General features: G+C 40.0%; 1 protein-coding gene across 1 annotated transcript in view; it reads left to right on the top strand.

Annotated features, from left to right (window-relative positions):
* ITPR2 (inositol 1,4,5-trisphosphate receptor type 2) overlaps window positions 1-19,834 on the top strand; it is a 502,669-nt gene that overhangs the window by 29,826 nt on the left and 453,009 nt on the right. Inside the window, exon 2 of the mRNA XM_004776400.3 lies at window positions 5,370-5,440. Within this exon, the coding sequence (XP_004776457.1) occupies window positions 5,370-5,440 (71 nt within the window). The remainder of the gene's footprint in view (window positions 1-5,369; window positions 5,441-19,834) is intronic.

Raw genomic sequence — 19,834 nt, 5'->3', positions numbered from 1 at the left:
TCTACACTGAAAATATTATAAACGTCAGAGTTTGCTATTGAAGAATGATACCGCAGGCCAGCTCTAATTACAAAATAGGAGAAATGAAAAAAAACTACAGAAAGAGAAGGAACTTGGGAGATCACAACTATCCCATTTAAGAAATAAGGCACAGAGAGGTTAAAGGACCAGTGTAGGCACAGCTGATTTTGTAGTGGCAGACCAAGGATTAAAACTTAGGGTTTTTTTTTTTTTCCTTCTGTTCTAGTGCTGTTTCTTTCTTTCTTTCTTTTTTTTTTTTAAAGATTTTTTTTTAAAATTTATTTGTTATATATATAGAGAGAGATACAGAGCGCAAGCACAGGCAGATAGAGTAGCAGGCTAGAGGCAGAGGGAGAAGCAGGCTCCCTGCCGAGCAAGGAGCCCGATGTGGGACTCGATCCCAGGATGCTGGGATCATGACCTGAGCCGAAGGCAGCTGCTTAACCAGCTGAGCCACCCAGGCGTCCCTAGTGCTGTTTCTAAATGAAGGTGAAAGAGGGAGGTGAATGTGTGCCAGGGCTGTGGGGGCTGTCGGGTGGCAGGTGGTGGGGACATGTGGGGAGGAGGGATAGTTTAGGTAAGATGCCAAAGGGTTGCAGAATTTATGAGAAATTTCGTATGGCCAACAAAGTGAACCCAGATTTGGGGATAAAGTTATTTGTGGTCAAGTTCTGGAAGAACTTTGAGGGCAATTCCTTTCTCCTCCTCTTCTTCCTCCTCTATCTCTTCCTCCTCTTCCTCTTCCTCCTCCTCCACCTTCTTCTTTTTTTTGAAGATTTTCCTTATTTATTTGTTAGAGCAAGAGTGAGAGAGTGCATGAACACAAACAGGGGTAAGAGCAAGCAGAGGGAGAAGCTGGCTTTCCACCGAGCAAGGAGCCTGATGTGGAACTCAAATCATGACCTGAGCATTCCATCCTGCTTATGAACCTAGCAATTCTAACCCCCTTTCTTAGTACACCTTTTTTATAATATCCATGGTGTAGTCCACACTGTTTCTTCCCCCCTAAATTCATTTCATTTAAATGTGCTTCAGAGTCATTTCATTAGAAGTGAACTATATCACTTAATGGTATGAGGATCCAGGGACACACAGTGGGGAAACAGCAGGAAAATAGTATACTTAGTTTATAAAGTATTCACACTGGAAATAGTTTCTTTTGTGGTTTCTGAAGGAAAAAGGTACAATTGTTAACTCTAAGGAAATAAAAGTTATCTTATCAGCAAAATTGGGTTTATCTGGGGATAACAGAGAATTGCAATTTGGGTCAGGCAAGCAGTGGCAAAACCATAGGCAAGTCCAACAAACAAAGGGGAGAACCATTGTTTTACGGAGAAGGAGGAAGAAGTTGGGAGGGATTGTTTTGAATGAGAATCTATTGGAGAAAAGCATGAGTCCAGGTTTATGATAATTTCTTGATGGCTGAGTTTCAGGGGTTGTTGATTTCTTATAGGAGATGCAGCGTGTACAACTTTTCTTGTTGGGTCCTGTAATTAATGATTATTTCTATTGATGGTTGTTATTTTTTTTTTTTGTTGTTGGGGTCTATAATTGACAATTCTTTATGAATTGAGTGGTATGGTTTCCCCTTCTACTGTCCCCTTCTATTCTCTTCACTCCGTTTTTGTAAGATTCCCCTTTATTCACATGACTAACATATTTTACCTACTATGTGACATTGTCTTTACATTTGGGGGAATAATAAGGGACTGGAGATCAAAGGATAATTTGCTTTCTTTTGGAAATCTTTAAAAAATCTATAGTAGCCATGTATTTTTTTTTGGAAATCTTTAAAAAATCTGATAGCCATATATTTTTATACACCAATTTGTTTATATTCCATGCATATTTCTAAAATGCTGCTATTTAGTTTTGCCCCTTCAATATAAATGGAATTATATAACAGTTACTAGTTTGGGACTTGCTTCTTTTAAGCTCAACTTTATGTCTTTGAGATTTTTTCACTGGGTTGAAAGGGGCGATATGAGTTACAGTTATTTAAAACAGGCTATCTTGGCCTCGTTCAGGATTTGATATTTTGGATAATTTTCTGAAACCCATCTGGATGGGGAATGCTTCCCACCTTCCTTTATCTACATTTAGGCAACTGTTTGTTGGTTCCAGGTATTTTTACTGTTTATTTGATTTACCAAAAATAACATTATTGACCAATTCAGTGATTCAAAAAGTCACCCATTCACTCAATGAATAATTATTTAGTATCTTCCATGTTTGAGGCCTCATGCTCAAAGTTGGGCATGTTATGGTGAACAAAACAGAAATGGTCTGACTCTCTTGGAACTTATAATTCATAGCATTAGAGACTTATGTTTGAAAATTATGATGGAACATGAAAAGTTTTATTGATAGAGGATAGCCTAGAGTACAGTGGGAATGCAGAGCAGGTGTTCCTGATCCATTTAAGGAGGGAGAGTGATTTTAAAAAGATTTATTTATTTATTTGAGAGAGAGAGAGAGAGAGAGAGAGAGAAAGAGAGAGAACAGGAGGGGCAGAAGGAGTGGGAGAGAGAATCTTTCATGATTCAAAAATACTCAGGAGAGACTCTCCCCAGAAAGCATGGAGCCCCACCTGGGGCTCAGTCTCATGACCCTGAGATCATGACCAGAATCAAAAACAAGAGCTTTGGAGAGATTTTTTAAAAATACAGATTCTTGGTGAAGTCCCCTGTGGAGGAGCCATTGGAGGGTACATCTGGACTCATGCAGAGAGTCTAGAATCGTACTTCAGGGGGAGGTTGACACTTGAGGTGTATGAAAGGACATTGAGCTCCTTGATAAATATCGTTATGAGAAAGAATTGGAGAGAAATCGTCTTATTCATCCCAGAAAAAGAAAACTTAGTTTACATAGTTCCAGAGGAAAGAACTGGGACTGAAAAGGGAAAGTTATTTGGGAAGCAAGTCTCATTTTATTCACTGACTCATTGATTCATGTAATAGGTATTTAATATCTACTATAACTCATTCTCAAAGTTGCCAAAGATATAATAGTAAACAAGATGGATTCAGTTCCTGACTTCATGAAGCTGCAATTTATTGAAAGATTCAGACAATTAAGCAAGCAATTTAATGAAAATGTGATAAGTATAGTAAAGGGAAACACGGGGTGCTATTTCCCCTCCATGTAAAACACCTCTCTGATATTAATACTCTCAGAAAGATGGTAAATGGTGAATACTCTGACCTTGGAGGTACTCACGAAGAGGCTATGGGGGTAATGAAGAAGTAGCGCCAATAAATATCATTAAAATCCCATTTAACTTTTAGCATCAATGATTGTCTATGTCTTTGAAACAGACTCACACTCCTCACTTTTTCCCCCCTTCCTATCCCCACCTTTCCCTTTCTTCCATTCTCATTTGCAGTTATTTAAGTCTTCATGGTGGAATGATTCTGGGATTTTCACAGATGTTTGTCTATAATGAATAGGACTAAGTCTTAGAACTGAAGTCATTCTTAGGTATTATGTTTTAATCTGGGCTATCATGTAATTGAGGATAGGAGCAAGTATGTAAATGCACTGATCTGACATAGAGCTTCAATTTTACCCCTTCCTCTTGATGATTAACCCATGCAGGCAGGGACTCTTAGTAGGCATTATAGCACGATTCTGTATTTCTGGGGGAATGGATAGGCACAAAGAATGAGTAGAATGTCAATGCTGCTTTTCATGTAATTTTCTAAAAAGATTATCATTTTTGATCATTATATTTTGAATTCTTAACATGTTTTAAGTAATTAGAAAAGCTGCCTTTTAATTCATAGCTTTTAAGAAAAATTAAGTATTATGTTGTGATATTCTCAGGACTCTCTGAGCCTTTCACATTCAGTGTTCTAGGCTGAAGCTGGATATTGTGGAGGTTTGGGTTTACTTTCTCTTGACCCAATGTGACTTCCTGTTTCTAAGAAAAACAGTTTTAAAGACTTTTAAAAGGAATATCTTGCATGCTTGGCAACTCTTGTAAAACCACATGTTAGTAAACCAGTGCAAATGAAGTATATATATATAAAAAAAAAATCAAAGAACCATATTGCTTGACCAAGTTAGCATTTTGTTTTGTAGAAATTGGATGCCATAGAAAAATTTGGTGATTTAGGAAGTGTCTGCTTTGGGTAACCAGATAAATCAGGAACCAGAAGTTTCATTTTGATTTAGTTTGTCATCCTAATTCAAGGGGACATTTGATCACAAATCGGGGTTTCCTCAGTGTTGAATTGATGTATGATACTATTGATGATACTAGTGATCTTGGTTTTAGGTTTTTGTTTGTTTGTGTTTTGATTCGTTGCAACTTGGGCACCTCCTTTCAAATGAATTCACAAATTTAGAACTAATTCGCATGCATTCTTACAATATCCTGGAAAACAATCCAGTTACTCCTGCCACTTACTCAGTGAAGAAAATGAATGTTAGTGAGTAAGCTTTGGTAGTTAGATAATTCTCTTTGAATGGGAGGTTGATGTCTCCTGGCTCTCAGGTCGGATTCAGCTCTTCTCTTGATATTGTCCTAGAAATTAGCTTCTAATGAATATTTTAATAAGAATTAAATATGTTTTTATAACTATAAGGGTGATTTACTCATTTGGTTAGTATTCATTGAGTACCTAGTATGTGTCAGACATTCTTCTAGAAGAGACCGTATGTAATTGTCCTAGCAATGCTATGAGGTAGGTATCTTTATTCTACAGGTATAAAGAAGGAGGCTCAAAGTCACATAGCTAAGAAGCAGCTGACCCAGGGTTTGAATGAGGGAATGAGAGCTCATTACCACCCACTTTACGGTCCCTGTATGATCTCCCTAGATCACACATTCCTTGTTAAAAAACAAACAAACGAACAAACAAACCCCCCCTCCCCCGCCAAACACACACACATAGAAAAAAAAAAAAAGGAAAATCAAAACTATGTAATCTGACCACTGTTAATATTTTGGTGTCTGTGTTCCATTCTTTATATGTGTATGTGTAGAGGGTGTGTATGTGTGAGATATCTTATTGGTTTGCTACCAGTTATTTTCATAAACATATTATAAATATTCTGCAGGCCAGTACATTTTAAAAATAGACTTAAATAGTTTTATAGTATTCCGTCATTTGTTTATATCATGATTGGTTACCGGTTTCCTTCCATTTAGCAAAAATTTTCAGTTTCATAAATGCTGCTTCAATTAGTATCTTTATGACAAAATCTTATTACAAATTTATGATTGTTAAAAAGTTTCTTAGTGAAAAATGGTGTTCATACTCTGAGTAAGTACGTATAAAGTAGCCACATGGTAGATACCTACCATGACGAGGTTATCAGTATCTATATGCTTTGTCTTCCAGGTTAGTGGATGACAGATGTGTGGTGCACCCGGAGGCGGGAGACCTCGCCAACCCTCCCAAGAAATTCAGAGGTAAGAAATACATATCTATTTGTTTTTTATTATGTGACATAAAGGCCTGAGATTATTTTTGTGTCTTAAAATAAAGTCATGTTAAAAGTTTATTGAGTGTGGGGGCACCTGGGTGGCTCAGTGGGTTAAAGCCTCTGCCTTCGGCTCAGGTCATGATCTCAGGGTCCTGGGATCAAGCCCCACATCGGGCTCTCTGCTCGGTGGGGAGCCTCCTTCCTCTTCTTTCTCTCTGCCTGCCTCTCTGCCTACTTGTGATCTCTGTCTGTCAAATAAATAAATAAAATCTTAAAAAAACCCAAAACTTTATTCAGTGTGAAACTTTCACATATAAATGTGTCCACTGAAAAGTCTTTCAAAAATTTCTTTGTTGTTTTTCTTCTTTTACACATTGAAGGATTTACAGGGAAAGAGTAGTTTCAATTTTTGTTTTGCTGGATGATAGTCCAGCTGTTGAAAGGAAATCTTGATAATGAATTCTGAAAGCCTACTTTCTAAACTAATAAATACAGCCAAATATTTATTTATGTATTCCTGGGGCAATTATGCTGTAAAGATTTGTGTTTCATTATCAGCTCTTTATCTTAGCTTTTAAAATGTCACTTTGGATGACATGTAATAATGAACAATTGTCTTAGAGTTCCTTTCTAAGTATAATTTTAGAGTTAACTTGATAATATCAGTTGAGACATGGGCCATAATAGGAGACTGATTATAATTCAACTCTTAGGGAGGATTAATGGAATTTGCAAAGAAACTAAAACCAGCAATTAAAAGCCTGTTCAAATCAATTTCATAATTTGTTTGTACTTGCAATAATAGAAATAATTTTAATTGATTAATTTTTAAAAGATTCTATTCATTTATTTGATGCAGAGAGAAAACACGAGCAGAGGGAGGGAGAGGAAGAAGCAGATTTCCCACTGAGCAGAGAGCCTGATGCGGGGCTCGATCCCAGGATCCTGGGATCACAACCTGAGCCTAAGGCAGATGCTTAACTGATTAAGCCATTCAGGCGTCCCAATAAAAATAATTTTAAAGCAGCATTCATTTTGAACACACGGTGGAAGCATTCCTTCTCATAATGGCGAAAAGCAATTTTAATGTGGGATAAAATTCCAGAGAGAGAAGGTAGAAGGGATTCCCCAGGTCCCCAGGCCCAAGTCAGGCTGTGCTACTTCCTACATTGGGGAAGGGAAGTATTTTTCACATTTGGCAAATATTTTCCTTGTCTCACTCCCCGTGATGGACACTTTCCCACCCAATTCTCATTATAAGAATGTATATATTTCATTTTCTTCCTACTCAGAACCTTGAGGAGAGAATGACAAGCCCGATAAATATTTTTTGAGTTAAATCGGTCAATCTGGATGAGAACTCCCATTTTTTCCTCCACGTGGAAAAATTAACATAAAACCAGCCGTCGGAGAGACACTGGCCATTGGAAGCACTGATGGAACCAGTCACTAGGGACTCTCCCCTCACTCCGAGCATGTGAGGTGTTCCCTCAAGGGTCCTCACTGAGGACGGACTCTCCCCTCACTCGGAGCACGTGGGGTGTTCCCTCAAGGGTCCTCACTGAGGACGGACTGCCATACAGCCACCAGGAAGGAGAGTCAGCGGTGCGACCGATGAGTAACTTGCAGTGTGGATGGAGCATTAATGATAAAAAGACAAGTTTCCAAGGCAAACGCGGACAACAAATCTTTCTCTGTACCAGGAAAAAACATGGGGTTCAGGTTTTGACTGTGCGGCTCACTGGCTGTGTCATTTTTAAGTAGGTCACCTAACCGCTTTGAGCCTCAAAGGGCATTTGTCGTTGGCTGGTGAGAGCAAGGTGGGTAATAATGAGAAAAAGGCACGGAGAGCCACACAGAGCTCAGTTGAGGCTGGAGACCTCTCCAGAGAATAAATGGGAAGTGCTTTAAATCCTGATAGAAATGACAGTTTACTTATCATCGAAAGGCATAATGTATTTCCTTTTAACATATTTGACTCAGCTCTTACGTTGTACTGTCTTCGAGGGCAGGATTCTGCTTTTTCCTTGTTTTCCAGTTATTGGCCCATGCTAGACATCCCAAAACTAATCGTTCAGTTCTTTCGGAGGAGAGACCCAAATGTTCCCTGGGGTCACGGGATAGAACTTGGTTCTTCAGGGCCCCTCCACACCTCACCGCCGCAGGTGGGGCAGTCTTATTCCTTTGTCAATCAAGGGAGAGGAATCTTCCAAAGACAACCTTCAGGGTGGATGGCCACCTTTCTTCCTTTTCCTCTTTCCCAGCGAAGCAAATTGTTTTAAAGCGTGAAGATCATTGAGGCAGTCCCGTGGTAATACTCCGTGCCCAGCAGATAATTATATACAGATGCTTGGTGTCATGTTTTTCGACAGGCATTGATTCAAAGTATGAATCACTCAGGTGCTCCAACCCACCCCTGGAAGGCTGGCTTTTCCTGTAATCTAATACTCTCTGCCATTGTCCCTGCTAGGTTGCTCTGATTTTTCTACCTCTAGTTTAAGACTGAACCATTTTTCTTACCCCCTTCATCGTCAGAGAAGGAGGGTCCCTTTTTTTAAAAACTGGGGATTGAGGGTTTCCTTTAGTCTCCCCCCCCAAGATTTAGTATTTTTTTTTATTAATTATTGTTGTTAACATGTAACGTATTATTTGCCCCAGGGGTACAGGTCTGTGAATCGTCAGGCTTACACACTTCACAGCACTCACCTTGGCACATACCCTCCCCCACCCTTGGTCCATAACCCAACCACCCTCTCCATACGTTTTCCTTTTATCTTTAAAGCTCTGGCTCTTCTGTCATGATTCTTGGAACCCCGGCGTGGCAGAGTCCCAGTAAATAATGCCCTGCAGTGGGCTTGCCTTGGTCTTCAGACTGCTCAGCAGCCAGAAGTGTGCCTTCTTGTCCCAGATGCCTTGTCTTTTCACATAGATTTCACAGTTCTTGCATTTCACCATTCTCTGCCTGCATGTATACCCTCTGGTTTTAAAAATCATTGTTCTTTTCATGGACTGGCCTCCCAGCATTGCCACCCCTGCATTTCCAGACTCCTCGGCCAAGTTTCCAGAGCACCCTCCCTCATTGTTACTTTTTAGATAAGGTGAAGAAACAATAGTGTATCACGGTTCTGCTACACCTCAGTTCCTCTGGCCTCAGCCATACAAATGATAGTCTCAAATTAATTTGGAAAGAGTTTTGTTTTTCATATTCTGTTGTTTGTCCGAGCGAATCCTACAATTTTAGAGCTGCTAGACAGTTCAAAGTTAATCTAGTGCAACTCCTCTAGTTTTTGGAATGAGGAACCGGAGCTCCAAAAGGGTTAAAATGATTCTCTCCAATATCCAAAGTTATACAGTGAAATATTCTTTTGACTATGTCACATTGCCTCCTGTAGGAATAGAGGAAACCAAGGTTTAACGACAACTTCCTGAGGGCTATTTAAAACCTGATTGACGGCCATTTCTCAGTAGAAACCACACAGTCAGACTAATATTAACTGATGGGCAGTGGCTTTCTCTTGCCAGTGCAAAATTCCTCTCCTGGTCAAAGACTATCTATTTTCTTTAAAGATAACCCTTAAACTTTGGAATAAATTCTGATGGACAGAGGAGTTGTAAAACTACTATAGAGGATTCCTCTTCACCCAGTTGCCTCTTGTGTCAGCCTCTTCCATAGTCACGGTGTATTTGTCAAAGCTAAGAAATTACCTTTTGAATATTACTATTGGCTAAGTTCCAGACTTCCTCTGGATTTCACCAGTTTTTTGACTCTTCTCCTTTCCTCATTCCTGATCCCATCTGGGACCCCATGGGGCATTTAGTCATCCTGCTTCTTAGTCTAATCTGGTCTCTGACATTTTCTCAGTCTTTCTTTGTGTTTCATGACCTTGAAACCTTTGAAGAATGCTGGCAAGGTGGATTTTATAGAATCTCCCTCATTTGGGGATTGCCTGATGTTTTTATCATGATTAGGCTGCAGTTAAGTTTTTTTTAAGACTTTTTTTTTTTTTTTTAATTTGACAGACAGAGATCACAAGCAGGCAGAGAGGCAGGCAGAGAAAGAGGAGGAAGCAGGCTCCCTGCCGAGCAGAGAGCCCGATGTGGGGCCCGATCCCAGGACTCTGGGATCATGACCTGAGCCGAAGGCAGAGGCTTTAACCCACTGAGCCACCCAGGTGCCCCTGCAGTTAAGTTTTTGAGATGAATACTACTGAGGGGTTGCCTGAGTGGCTCAGTTGGTTAAGCATCTGCCTTCAGCTCAGGTCACAATTGCAGGGTCCTGGGATCAAGCCCCGCAGCGGGCTCCCTGCTCACTGGGGAATCTGCTTCTCCCTCTGCTTCTCACTGTTTTTGCTCTCTTTCTCACTCTCTCTTTCTGTCAAATAAATAAATAAGATCTTAAAACAAAACAAAACAAAACAAAACAAAAAAAACCAAAGAATACCACAGAGGTTCACTGCCCTTCTCTATGCAAACATATCAGGGACACATAATATCAACATGTTTTATCACTGGTCTCATTATAAAAAAAAATTTTATTTATTTATTTGACAGAGATCACAAGTAGGCAGAGAGGCAGACAGAGAGAGAGGGGAAGCAGGCTCCCTGCTGAGCATAGAGCCTGATTTGGTGCTCAATCCTAGGACCCTGGGATCATGACCTGAGCTGAAGGCAGAGGCTTTAACCTACTGAGCCACTCAGGTGCCCCTGGTCCCATTTTTTGACATAGAATGTAATCCTTCTCATTCATGCTAATTTATAGCAGTTGTTTTATTGACTTTATAGTCTTTTGGTTTTCCTTTCTCCCCCATAGTTCCTTAGACACTTCTTTTCCTACCTCCCTTGCCCTCTACTCTCTAGAAAGCTCTTCTCTGATGTGGATTTTTCCTGAAGCCTGTGCTCTATTTATACATGTGCATTCTCTTTTAGGAGGAAAAGCTAATATAAATCCAGGCAAGACAGGTTTATGTGTGCCTTTATTACCATCAGTGTGATAAAACACAGAAGTAGTAGAGAACCCAGGAAGCCACCCCCCCAGAGCGATGGAATGAAGAGAAGATAGCCCCTTCTGGTGGCTTAGGTATTCCTCAGGGTTTGTCCCTTTGGTCTGGAAATGTCCAACTCTGAGATTCTGTGCTCATTTGACATGTGACTATTTCATCATCTACCATACCTATCAAGTGGACACATCTGGCAAGCAAATAGTCATCCCGAAGCAGCAAGTTAAAATGTTTCTGCAAGTAGAACTTAAATAGAGAAATCTTCTGCTCTGTGGTGCAACGCTAACATAGGTAGTGAAAATCATAGTCTTTGGAGAAGAGTGACAAGATTATTTTTTCAATTCAGTTCCGTCTCTTTGTATAATTCAGGGAAGTCCCTTTAAAGGCTGGGACTCTCACCTTTTGCCTCCAGTCATGAAAGTTACACACGTAGGCGCACAAGTGAGAAAGCCATCTTGCTACATAGTAGCTTTGAGTTTTTATGTAGTCGACCATGTCTATCTTGTCTAACACAGTGATTTTCTAGTATAAATACCTCCTTTACCAGTTTGACAGTTGCTGTGCTGAATTTCTTCAGATTTGGGGTTAGTGTAATTTTTAAAAAAATATTTTATTTACTTTTTTATTTGACACAGAGAGAGAGAGACAATGAGGGTGGAAACACAGGCAGGGGGAGTGGGAGGGGGAGAAGCAGGCTCCCCACTGAGCAGGGAGCCTGATGTGGGGCTCGATCCCAGGACCCTGGGATCATGACCTGAGCCAAAGACAGATGCTTAACAACTGAGCCACCCAGGTGCCCCGGTTAGTGTAATTTTTTGATGAAGGCTGAAACAAGTTCAGGTTTGAAATAACTAACACTTATGGAACATTTAATACATGCTACACTGTGCTTGGGGCTTCCTATGCATTATTATGTGGTAATCACAATAACCCTAAAAGTGAAAATTGTTGTTATTCCCAATTTTGTGGTTGACAGAGTTAAGTATAATGAGGTTATGCAGCCATCTTGAGGTCACTGACTCCAGAGCTGTTTGTTTGTTTGTTTTAAAGATTTTATTTATTTATTTGACAGTCAGAGATCACAAGTAGGCAGAGAGGCAGGCAGATAGAGAGGGGGAAGCAGGCTCCCTGCTGAGCAGAGAGCCCGAGGTGGGGCTCGATCCCAGGACACTGGGATCATGAACTGAGCTGAAGGCAGAGGCTTAAGGCACTGAACCACCCAGGAACCCCCAGAGCTGTTTGTTTTTAATCACTCTGCCATATTATGTATTGAATTATCCTCTCCTATAAGTTTTACTCAGTGGTTCTGTATACTCACATAGCTTAAACCTAATCCCGCTTCCACACAACAGTCCTTTAAAGTATTTGTTTAGAACGATCACATTTCTGCACATCTTTCCTTCTATAGGCTTACTTTTTAAAACGTCTTTCACTTGTGGCCAGTCACAAATTCTTCATGGTGATTTCTCTAGCTTTCATTACACTGTCTTGTTTGTTTTCTGGTTGGGTTCCTGTTTGTCAGTGTAGTTCTTAGAGGTGTGGAAAGAAGAGAACGTAGTACATCTGGGTGTAGTGTGATGAGAATTTTCCTCTTTTTGGGATCCCATGTTTGTGGCTCAAGAGTCTTGGGCAGTACTCCTTCCCTCACCTCCAGATGCTTTTCCTGATGCTTTTCATTTGAGTCTCTGAATCCTCATTGTCTTCCTCCTGTGCTGTATAATTGGTTCTTTGGAACCAAGTAGAGACTCTGTTACATTTCATTGTATTGGCATTGATTGGCTTATTATTCCAGCCTGCCACTCACCCTGTCTCTCACTCTAGCTCTCTCTCAGATCTTAACTCTTATCCGAATTATTTATTCAAATTCCCAGCCTTACAACACCTTGAAATTTGTTCAGTTGGTAAAAGGTAGATGTGTGATCCTCTGAATCCATGTTTTATTCCAGTGTTATTGAATATCTCTGAGGAGAAATAGAGTAGGATTGCATTAGTCAGAGTCTCTACAAATCAGACTTTGGAAGACATGGTTGGAGGTACTCCATTTAGGAGGTAATCTCTGGAAGCCCTGATGAAGCGGTGGGGGAGAGTAAGTCTAGGGAAAGAAAAGGCAACAAATTGTTCATTGATGTCCATCACCGTGGCAACTGGAACTCTGTGCTGCTAGGGCCTTCTGAGACTTCCTCAGGACCATGCCTCAGAATCTCCTGCCCAAGGACAGAAAAGCTGGGGCCAACTTGCATCTTCTGTGGGTTACGGGTTGCCCCTACAAGGGTGTTATCACCCTCTTCCACAACACTTCTGGGCTGCTCCTGCTTGTACCTAAGAAGTTCTTCAAGTAAAAGGGAAAGCTTTCAGGGAAAGCTCTCACAAAGAGAAGAGAGATGGGGGAACTGGAGGTTGGAAGCTCTCAACATGCTGGAAACTGTCCACTGTAGTTGTCAGTGAACTTGGGCCTGAAGACACATAGTCACATTACTTGTACATGTTCAGAAGCTGCACCTGTTTCTTTACTTGAAAGACCTGCAGTTAGGCTATAAACTGTTTGAGGGTAAAAACTGTGTTAGCCTTGCCTTCTGGGGAGTTACCAAGATCAAGGACAGTGCTTTGCATATTGTTAGTGCTGAATTAATTTTTGTTGAAAGAATGAGTAAGTTCTAGAAAAAATTATAATTCTTAAAGGCAATATAATTTCAGGCCTGTTGTCAGATACTCTTTGGGGGGGGGGCGTGTTTTAACACCACCCAGCATATAACAAAATTGCTGGCTGATTAGTTGTTTTATAATAAAGCAATGTGTAGACCTGTTACTTTGTTATAGTCTTCAATTCTACTCCTCTAGATTTAAGTTCATTGGTGTCAAGGATGCCCTCTAACATATTAATCTGTAGGGTGAATAGCAGAAGATGAAAACTTCTACATGTATTGAGTGAAGTTTATTAAGGTTATAGCATTTTGTGGTTTCCTACAAAGAAGTCTAGAAAATTCCAATGGATTTCCAAGCCAACAATTACATGATTTATACCTAAAAGTCTTTAAAGTCTCCAGTGGCATGTTACTGCTGCACTGATCCTGTGTATTTGTAGTACGTTGTCATAGTAAGATAAGTCCCTATTATTAAACTCTTAAGAGGCAATGGAAATTGGATAATAAACTTACTCTTCTCAGTGAGGTTTCAGAGAAGGGCCAAAGGATGAAATGGAAATGGACTGCTTTTCCTCTTTGCTTCTTCTGTTGGATCTGGTCAGGACTGCAAAAGTGCCTGGGCTGTAAGATGCTTCAGTCTTTAATGGAGGAAGTTGCTGTGGTTCTCAACGGTCAGATAGGACTACTTTGCAAGCCTCACGAATTGGATATGTAGGCTAGCACTGGCATACTTAATTATGTATCTAAAATAAATATGGTACATGAACTTTGATTTGTGGCTCTAAGTTGTGAAATTTAGTTCTCTCCCTTAAGAGTAAGAACTAGTGGGCAGAAAATGAACACTTGTCCTGTGTACATTTCGTGGCATAAGGACAACTCTGACACCCCCACTTTCTAATCCTCTCTCCAGGGGCTGATTTTCCTGTGCTGCTAGCTCATTGTAAAAATCTCGCTTCAGTATTGGGTATGAAGTTAGTTTGTGTCTACATTCCTCGTAAATATTGAATAAATACCCTTTGTACGAATTTTAATAGCCAAGACTACTCTTTCTGAAAAAGAAAGTTCTAAATGTAAATTTCTTAACTTTGGGGGCACCTGGGTGGCTCAGTGGGTTAAAGCCTCTGCCTTCGGCTCAGGTCATGATCCCAGGGTCTGGAATCAAGCCCCACTTCGGGCTCTCTGCTCAGTGGGGAGCCTGCTTCCCCCCCCCACCTCTGCCTGCCTCTGTGCCTACTGTGATTTCTGTCTGTCAAATAAATAAATAAAATATTAAAAAAAAATTTCTTAACTTTGAGTGGTTATGTCGGCCTTTATCCATGTTACCTTGTTTAATTCTCAATAGCCCCGTTTTACAAACGTGGAAACTACACTTTAGAGAAGTCAAGCAACATGTTTAAGATTACACAGCTAACTAGGTGGTGAGGCAAATTTGTTCTTCAACATTATCAAGTTTTGGGATATATTTCGTAAGATTTATTCAATATCCATTGTGTGAAATGTAGCATGCGAACTCATTGGTATGGCTCAAATGAGTCAGAAATGAACACTGCTCTCAAGGAATTTATAATCTAATGAGGGAGATAAGGTGTACATACATACAATTATAGCACAAGGTAGAAGCGATAAAGCCTAAATAAAAAGGTGTGGTGAAGGTATTGTAGGAGGATGGAGATTTTAATTTCCTGTTTTGAGAGATGAGGAAAGCTTCTTAATAAAGATAGCATTTGACCTGTAGCTTAAAAAATTTGTATCCACAGGGAAGGGAGATCTTGATTTTTCAGGCTGAGGGTGAACCTTTTCATGAAAATAGTTCCAAGGGTAATAGTTGGTACACCAAGCTGAACTGCATCTTCTTTTCAGTGACAGAATGCTTGGCATTCTTTAACTGTAATGCTGAGATGAAAGCACTAAGCCATTTACCTCAATACATTTGGTGTTCTAGGAGATACAAAAGTTAGCCAATGATACTTAAATGTCACCAAGCCTGCTCTGCTGCTACCACTGAGGATGTCACGTTTATTTAGTTTTTACTATATGTCTGGTGATGTTTCACATTCTATTAATCCATGTGATTCTCATGTAACCTTAGGAGGTATGTATTATTATTGAAACATTATTATCTGCATGAATTGGATGACCACCAATGGCTTATATAAGGTAGAAGTTATTTCTCTCCCATTTCATAGTTCCTAAGTGAGTGGATCAGAACCATCTTGGCAATTCTACCATCCTCAGCACATGGCTCCCAAAGTTGTTCCAGTAGTCACCACTTCCCAGTCAGTAGAAAGAGGGAGGGGCACCTGGGTGGTTCAGCTGGTTAAATGTCTGCCTTCAATTTGGGTCGTGATCCCAGCATCCTGGGATCTAGCCCTGTGTCAGGCTCCTGCTCAGTGGGGAGTCTGTTTCTCCCTCTGCCTCTTTCCTTGCTCGTTCTCTCTCTCTCTCACTCAAATAATAAAATCTTTAAAAAAAAATGAAAGAAAGAAAAGGGGGTAAAAGAAATCCAGGGCGAGTAGATTTTTCTTTCAGGAACATCTGGAACTTCATATATCACTCCTTCTCATATTTCTTTGTCACATGGGTAGCCCCCCAAAATTAAGTCCATATCCTAATACCTGGATCCTATGAATGTTATCTTATTAGTAAGGAAGAAAGAATTTTTGCAAATGTGATTACATTAAGAATCTTGAGATGAGATCATCTTGGATTACCCAGGTGGGTGCCATATCCAATGACAAATGTCCATGTAAGAGACAGAAGAGGAGAAGACACAGAGAGGAGAAGGCCATGCAAAGACAGACACAGAGCAACCAGTTATGTTGCCACAGGCCATGGAATACCTGGGGCCACCAGCAGCTGGATAAGATAAGAGAGGATGGTTTCCTAGATCTCTCAGAAGGAATATGGCTCTTTTGACACCTTGATTTTGGACTTATGGCCTTCAGAATTATAGGAGAATAGTTTTTGTTGTTTTTAGCCACCAACTCTTTAGCCATTTGTTATGGTATCCACAGGGAACAAACACATGGCCACATCTTGTTGCAAGGAGCCTGAGGAATGTGGTGGTTAGTGGGCTGACAGCTGACCATTTGCCTACCTAAACTTAGGAGTTCTGTTACTGAAAGGAAGAAGACAATGGATATAGGGGGTGAAGGGTAACATTCTCTGTCACCCCCCCATTTTACAGCTGAGGAAATTGAGATTGGAGAACTTCAGTAACTTGCTCAAGTTTTTATAGAAGCAAAGCTTTGATTGAAATCCAGACCCTTAACTATTAACCGTATTGCTTTTAAGCCCAAGGGGCTTCAGAAGCACGAAGAGGATTGTATTTGATTTAGGAATTCGGAAGAATGGAGGTGAGCTGGAGCTGTGGAAGAATGTGCGGTTGTTAGCCAGGTGGAAAGGAGCGGGTCGAGGAGAAGCATTTCTGGCTGAGGTGCAGAGGAGTGCAGTGGCATGACCCCTTTGTGTTTGTGGCTTTTCAGAGTGTTTAAAGCTTAGGAGAATGTGGAAGAGTGGCAGAGATGAGCTTGGAGGAGGTCAGATGCCCCATGGCCTTATATGCCGCATTGAGGCATTGGATACTTATGTTAAGACAGTGGAGGACTATTAAAGAATTTTAAGTTGGTCTGAGACATGATCAGAATTGAAATTTTGAAATACTGTTCTTTTACATGGAGAGGTTGGAAATATATAATGGGATATCAACGAGGAGACTATTAAAAATAGTCAAGAAAATTTGATAATGGACTAAGCTAGTAGCTTTGGATAGTGAGAAGGGGATGTATTTGACCATATTAGGCCTTGGTAACTTATTGTGTGAGGAAGTGGGGTAGGCCGTAGAGGCGAGGGAGAAGCATATGTCCCAGAGTTCTCCCAGGTTTCCGTTTTGGGCAATGTAGTAGATGGTAGTAGCGTGTATTGAGATAGGGAATACAAAAGAAACTACTTGATAGGGGAAGGTGATTGTATCAACTCTTTCTTTCTCACTATCTGTCAAAACATCTCCCAACTGAGTGACTCACTTAGCATCCATTTATTTAATTCATGAATCTGTGGTTCCTTGACTGATTCTTTGGTTCTGAGCTGGCCTGGCTGATTTCTGCTAAACTTGCTCAAGTATCTGTAGGTATTTTGCAGCTGGATAGTCTGGGATGGTTTCACTCACATATCTGCCTGTGGATAGGCTGTTGATGGGGGGTGCTGAGCCATGTGTCTCTTACTGCCGGGAGGCTAGCTCAGGTTCTTCACATAAGGATAGTATGACAACAGCAAAAAGGGCGAACACCAGTGCTCATCACTGTTCAGACCCCTGCTTGTGTCACAGTTACTAATGTGACACAAGTATATTCAGATGCAAAGCATGGAGACATTGTCTGTGCCTTTTGATAGGCAGAGCTCCAAAGTCACCAGCAATAAGATGTGTGTACAGGGATGGGAAGAACTTATGGCCTCTTTGCAGTTTACCCCAGTAATGAGCTTGGTTCTGGCATCCTTTCTGCCAGAGAAGTAGATTTAGAAGATTGCTGGATATATTGACCTGGAGGCTCAGAAATCTAGATGGAAAAATGGAGATTTGAAATTTATTAAAATTTGGATTAAATTTAAGTCTGTGAGAATGAGAAAAAAAGAGTACCCTAATTGGAATCTCCAGGAATATCAACATTTCAGGTGCCAGAAAATAACATCTCAGTATCAAGAGCCACATGAAGTACCACTGCAAAAATGGTTTAAAAAAATATTGAAAATACCAAGTGTTGACAAGGATGCAGATCAACTAGGACTCTCTTACATGGCTTGTGGTACACAAGATGGTACAGCCATTTTGGAAAAGAGTTTGGCAGTTTTTTTATTAAGTTAAATATGCACATACTATATGACCTCCAAATTTCACTCTTGGGTATTAACTAAAAGCAGTGAGAAATTAAGTTCACACAAAAATTTGTACATGAATGTTTATAGCAAAAACTGGAAACAATCAAAATCTCAACTGGTCAATGGATAACCAATATATGCAGTGATATATCTGCATAATAGAACATTACTCAGTAGTAACGATTGAAGGATTTATATGCCTGGCAACACAAATGAATCCCAAAAGTGCTATCTAAGTGGAAGGAGCCAGTCTCAAAAATCTATGTAATATATGATTGTGTTAATATACCATTCTGGAAAATGCTGAGGCAGGAGGGATGAATTTAGCCAACTCAAGATAGAGTATCCCTGAGGTGGCTAAACATTCTGTTGACCCAGAAGTACTCTTGACTTCACTGAAAAACAAAACAAAACAAAACAAAACAAAGTCTCTCCACTCTACACTTGTGTGATTGTTTTTTTTTTGTTGTTGTTGTTTGTTTGTTTGTTTTGCCTCTATGGCTTGCTGTGTGGAAGGTGGAGAGAGACCTTATTCATTTAGATCTCTTTGCTTGTCCTTAGTGATGTCTTCAGATATTTACATAATAACAGTATTAATTTAGGGGAAAAGAATGATTCTTATGTTATCATTTAATCACTTTATTTTAGTCACTTTAAAGGATGTTTGCTCTTCTAAATGATCTGGAGGGTTAGAGGTTTTCCATCTATGTAATATTTATTTTTTGCATTATGTTAACCATATATTTAACTTTGTGTTATTAGAAAAATAACCCAGTTATTTTATTACTGTGGAATTTCCTATAGAAAGTGCATTCTTTTTATAATGTAGTTTCTAGGAACATATGGTAAGAAGCATGGACTGTTTGTAGAACTGAGGCTATAGCTCACTCAAAAACTCTTCACGGAAGTAAATAGTGGTGATTTTTAAAAAAAGAGATCTATTTATTTCTTTGAGAGGGAGAAGGAGTGTGTGTGTGGGGGGTGGTGGGTAGGGCAGAGGGAGAGGATCTCAAGAAGAACCCTGCTGAGTGCAGAGCCCTACCCAGGGCTCCATATCATGACCCTGAGATCATGACCTGAACAGAAACCAAGAGTCGGTCCCTCAACCAACTGAGCCATCCAGGTGCCCTAAAAGTCGGGATTTTTAAAACATTTCTATTATCCTGTCTGGTAGGCATATTAAAAGGCGTGTTAAAAAGTCAAATCACTTCAGTTTTCTCATGCTCTACAGCATAAACTATGTTCATGTCGGAGAATGTCATATACATATTTGTTAAGTGGAAGTATAAGTGAATTAAGATTGTAATTCTATGGTTTCTGGTAGGTGGCCCTTACTTGTTTCACTCTCTTACAAGTATTAAATAAATTAATACAAGTTATATTTTGTTTATGAAAGTCTCTGTGTATCTCCATGAATCTTACAAATCATTAACTTATTTAAGCTACCATTAAGATAAAAGTTTGATTTGTACATTATGTATTCAAGTTCAAGTAAACTGCCTTTCCTTTCCAGGTGTTGATTTAGTGAGTGAGCCGTTTAAAGATCTTCTCTGATCAGGTGCCATTGTTTACATTTTGTGGCTTTCAAAGTAAACACAGCAATTTCAGAATAAAGCAAACAGGTGCTGGCGGGTGTTATTATTTGTTTTACAAATGCTTGGAAATAGTTTGGGAACTTTGTCTTTTAGAGAATAAAGTAGGTAAAAACCTAAGAAAGCAGCCCTCAAAAGTAGATCCAACCCCACTTGGCAGTGCGCCACTGACTCACCCTTGTTCTTCCTGAACTTGCTTTCCTTTTTCAACTGGAGACCTCTACAAAGAGAGAGGGATGTCCTGAAAATTAAAGTGGGAGTCCCCAGGAACTCA

The sequence above is a fragment of the Mustela putorius genome, unplaced genomic scaffold, assembly GCF_011764305.1.
Source record: "Mustela putorius furo isolate JIRA1106 unplaced genomic scaffold, ASM1176430v1.1 tig00537227_pilon_pilon_pilon, whole genome shotgun sequence".
NCBI classification, from domain to species: domain Eukaryota; kingdom Metazoa; phylum Chordata; class Mammalia; order Carnivora; family Mustelidae; genus Mustela; species Mustela putorius.
This window is presented reverse-complemented; position numbering and strand designations above follow the sequence as displayed.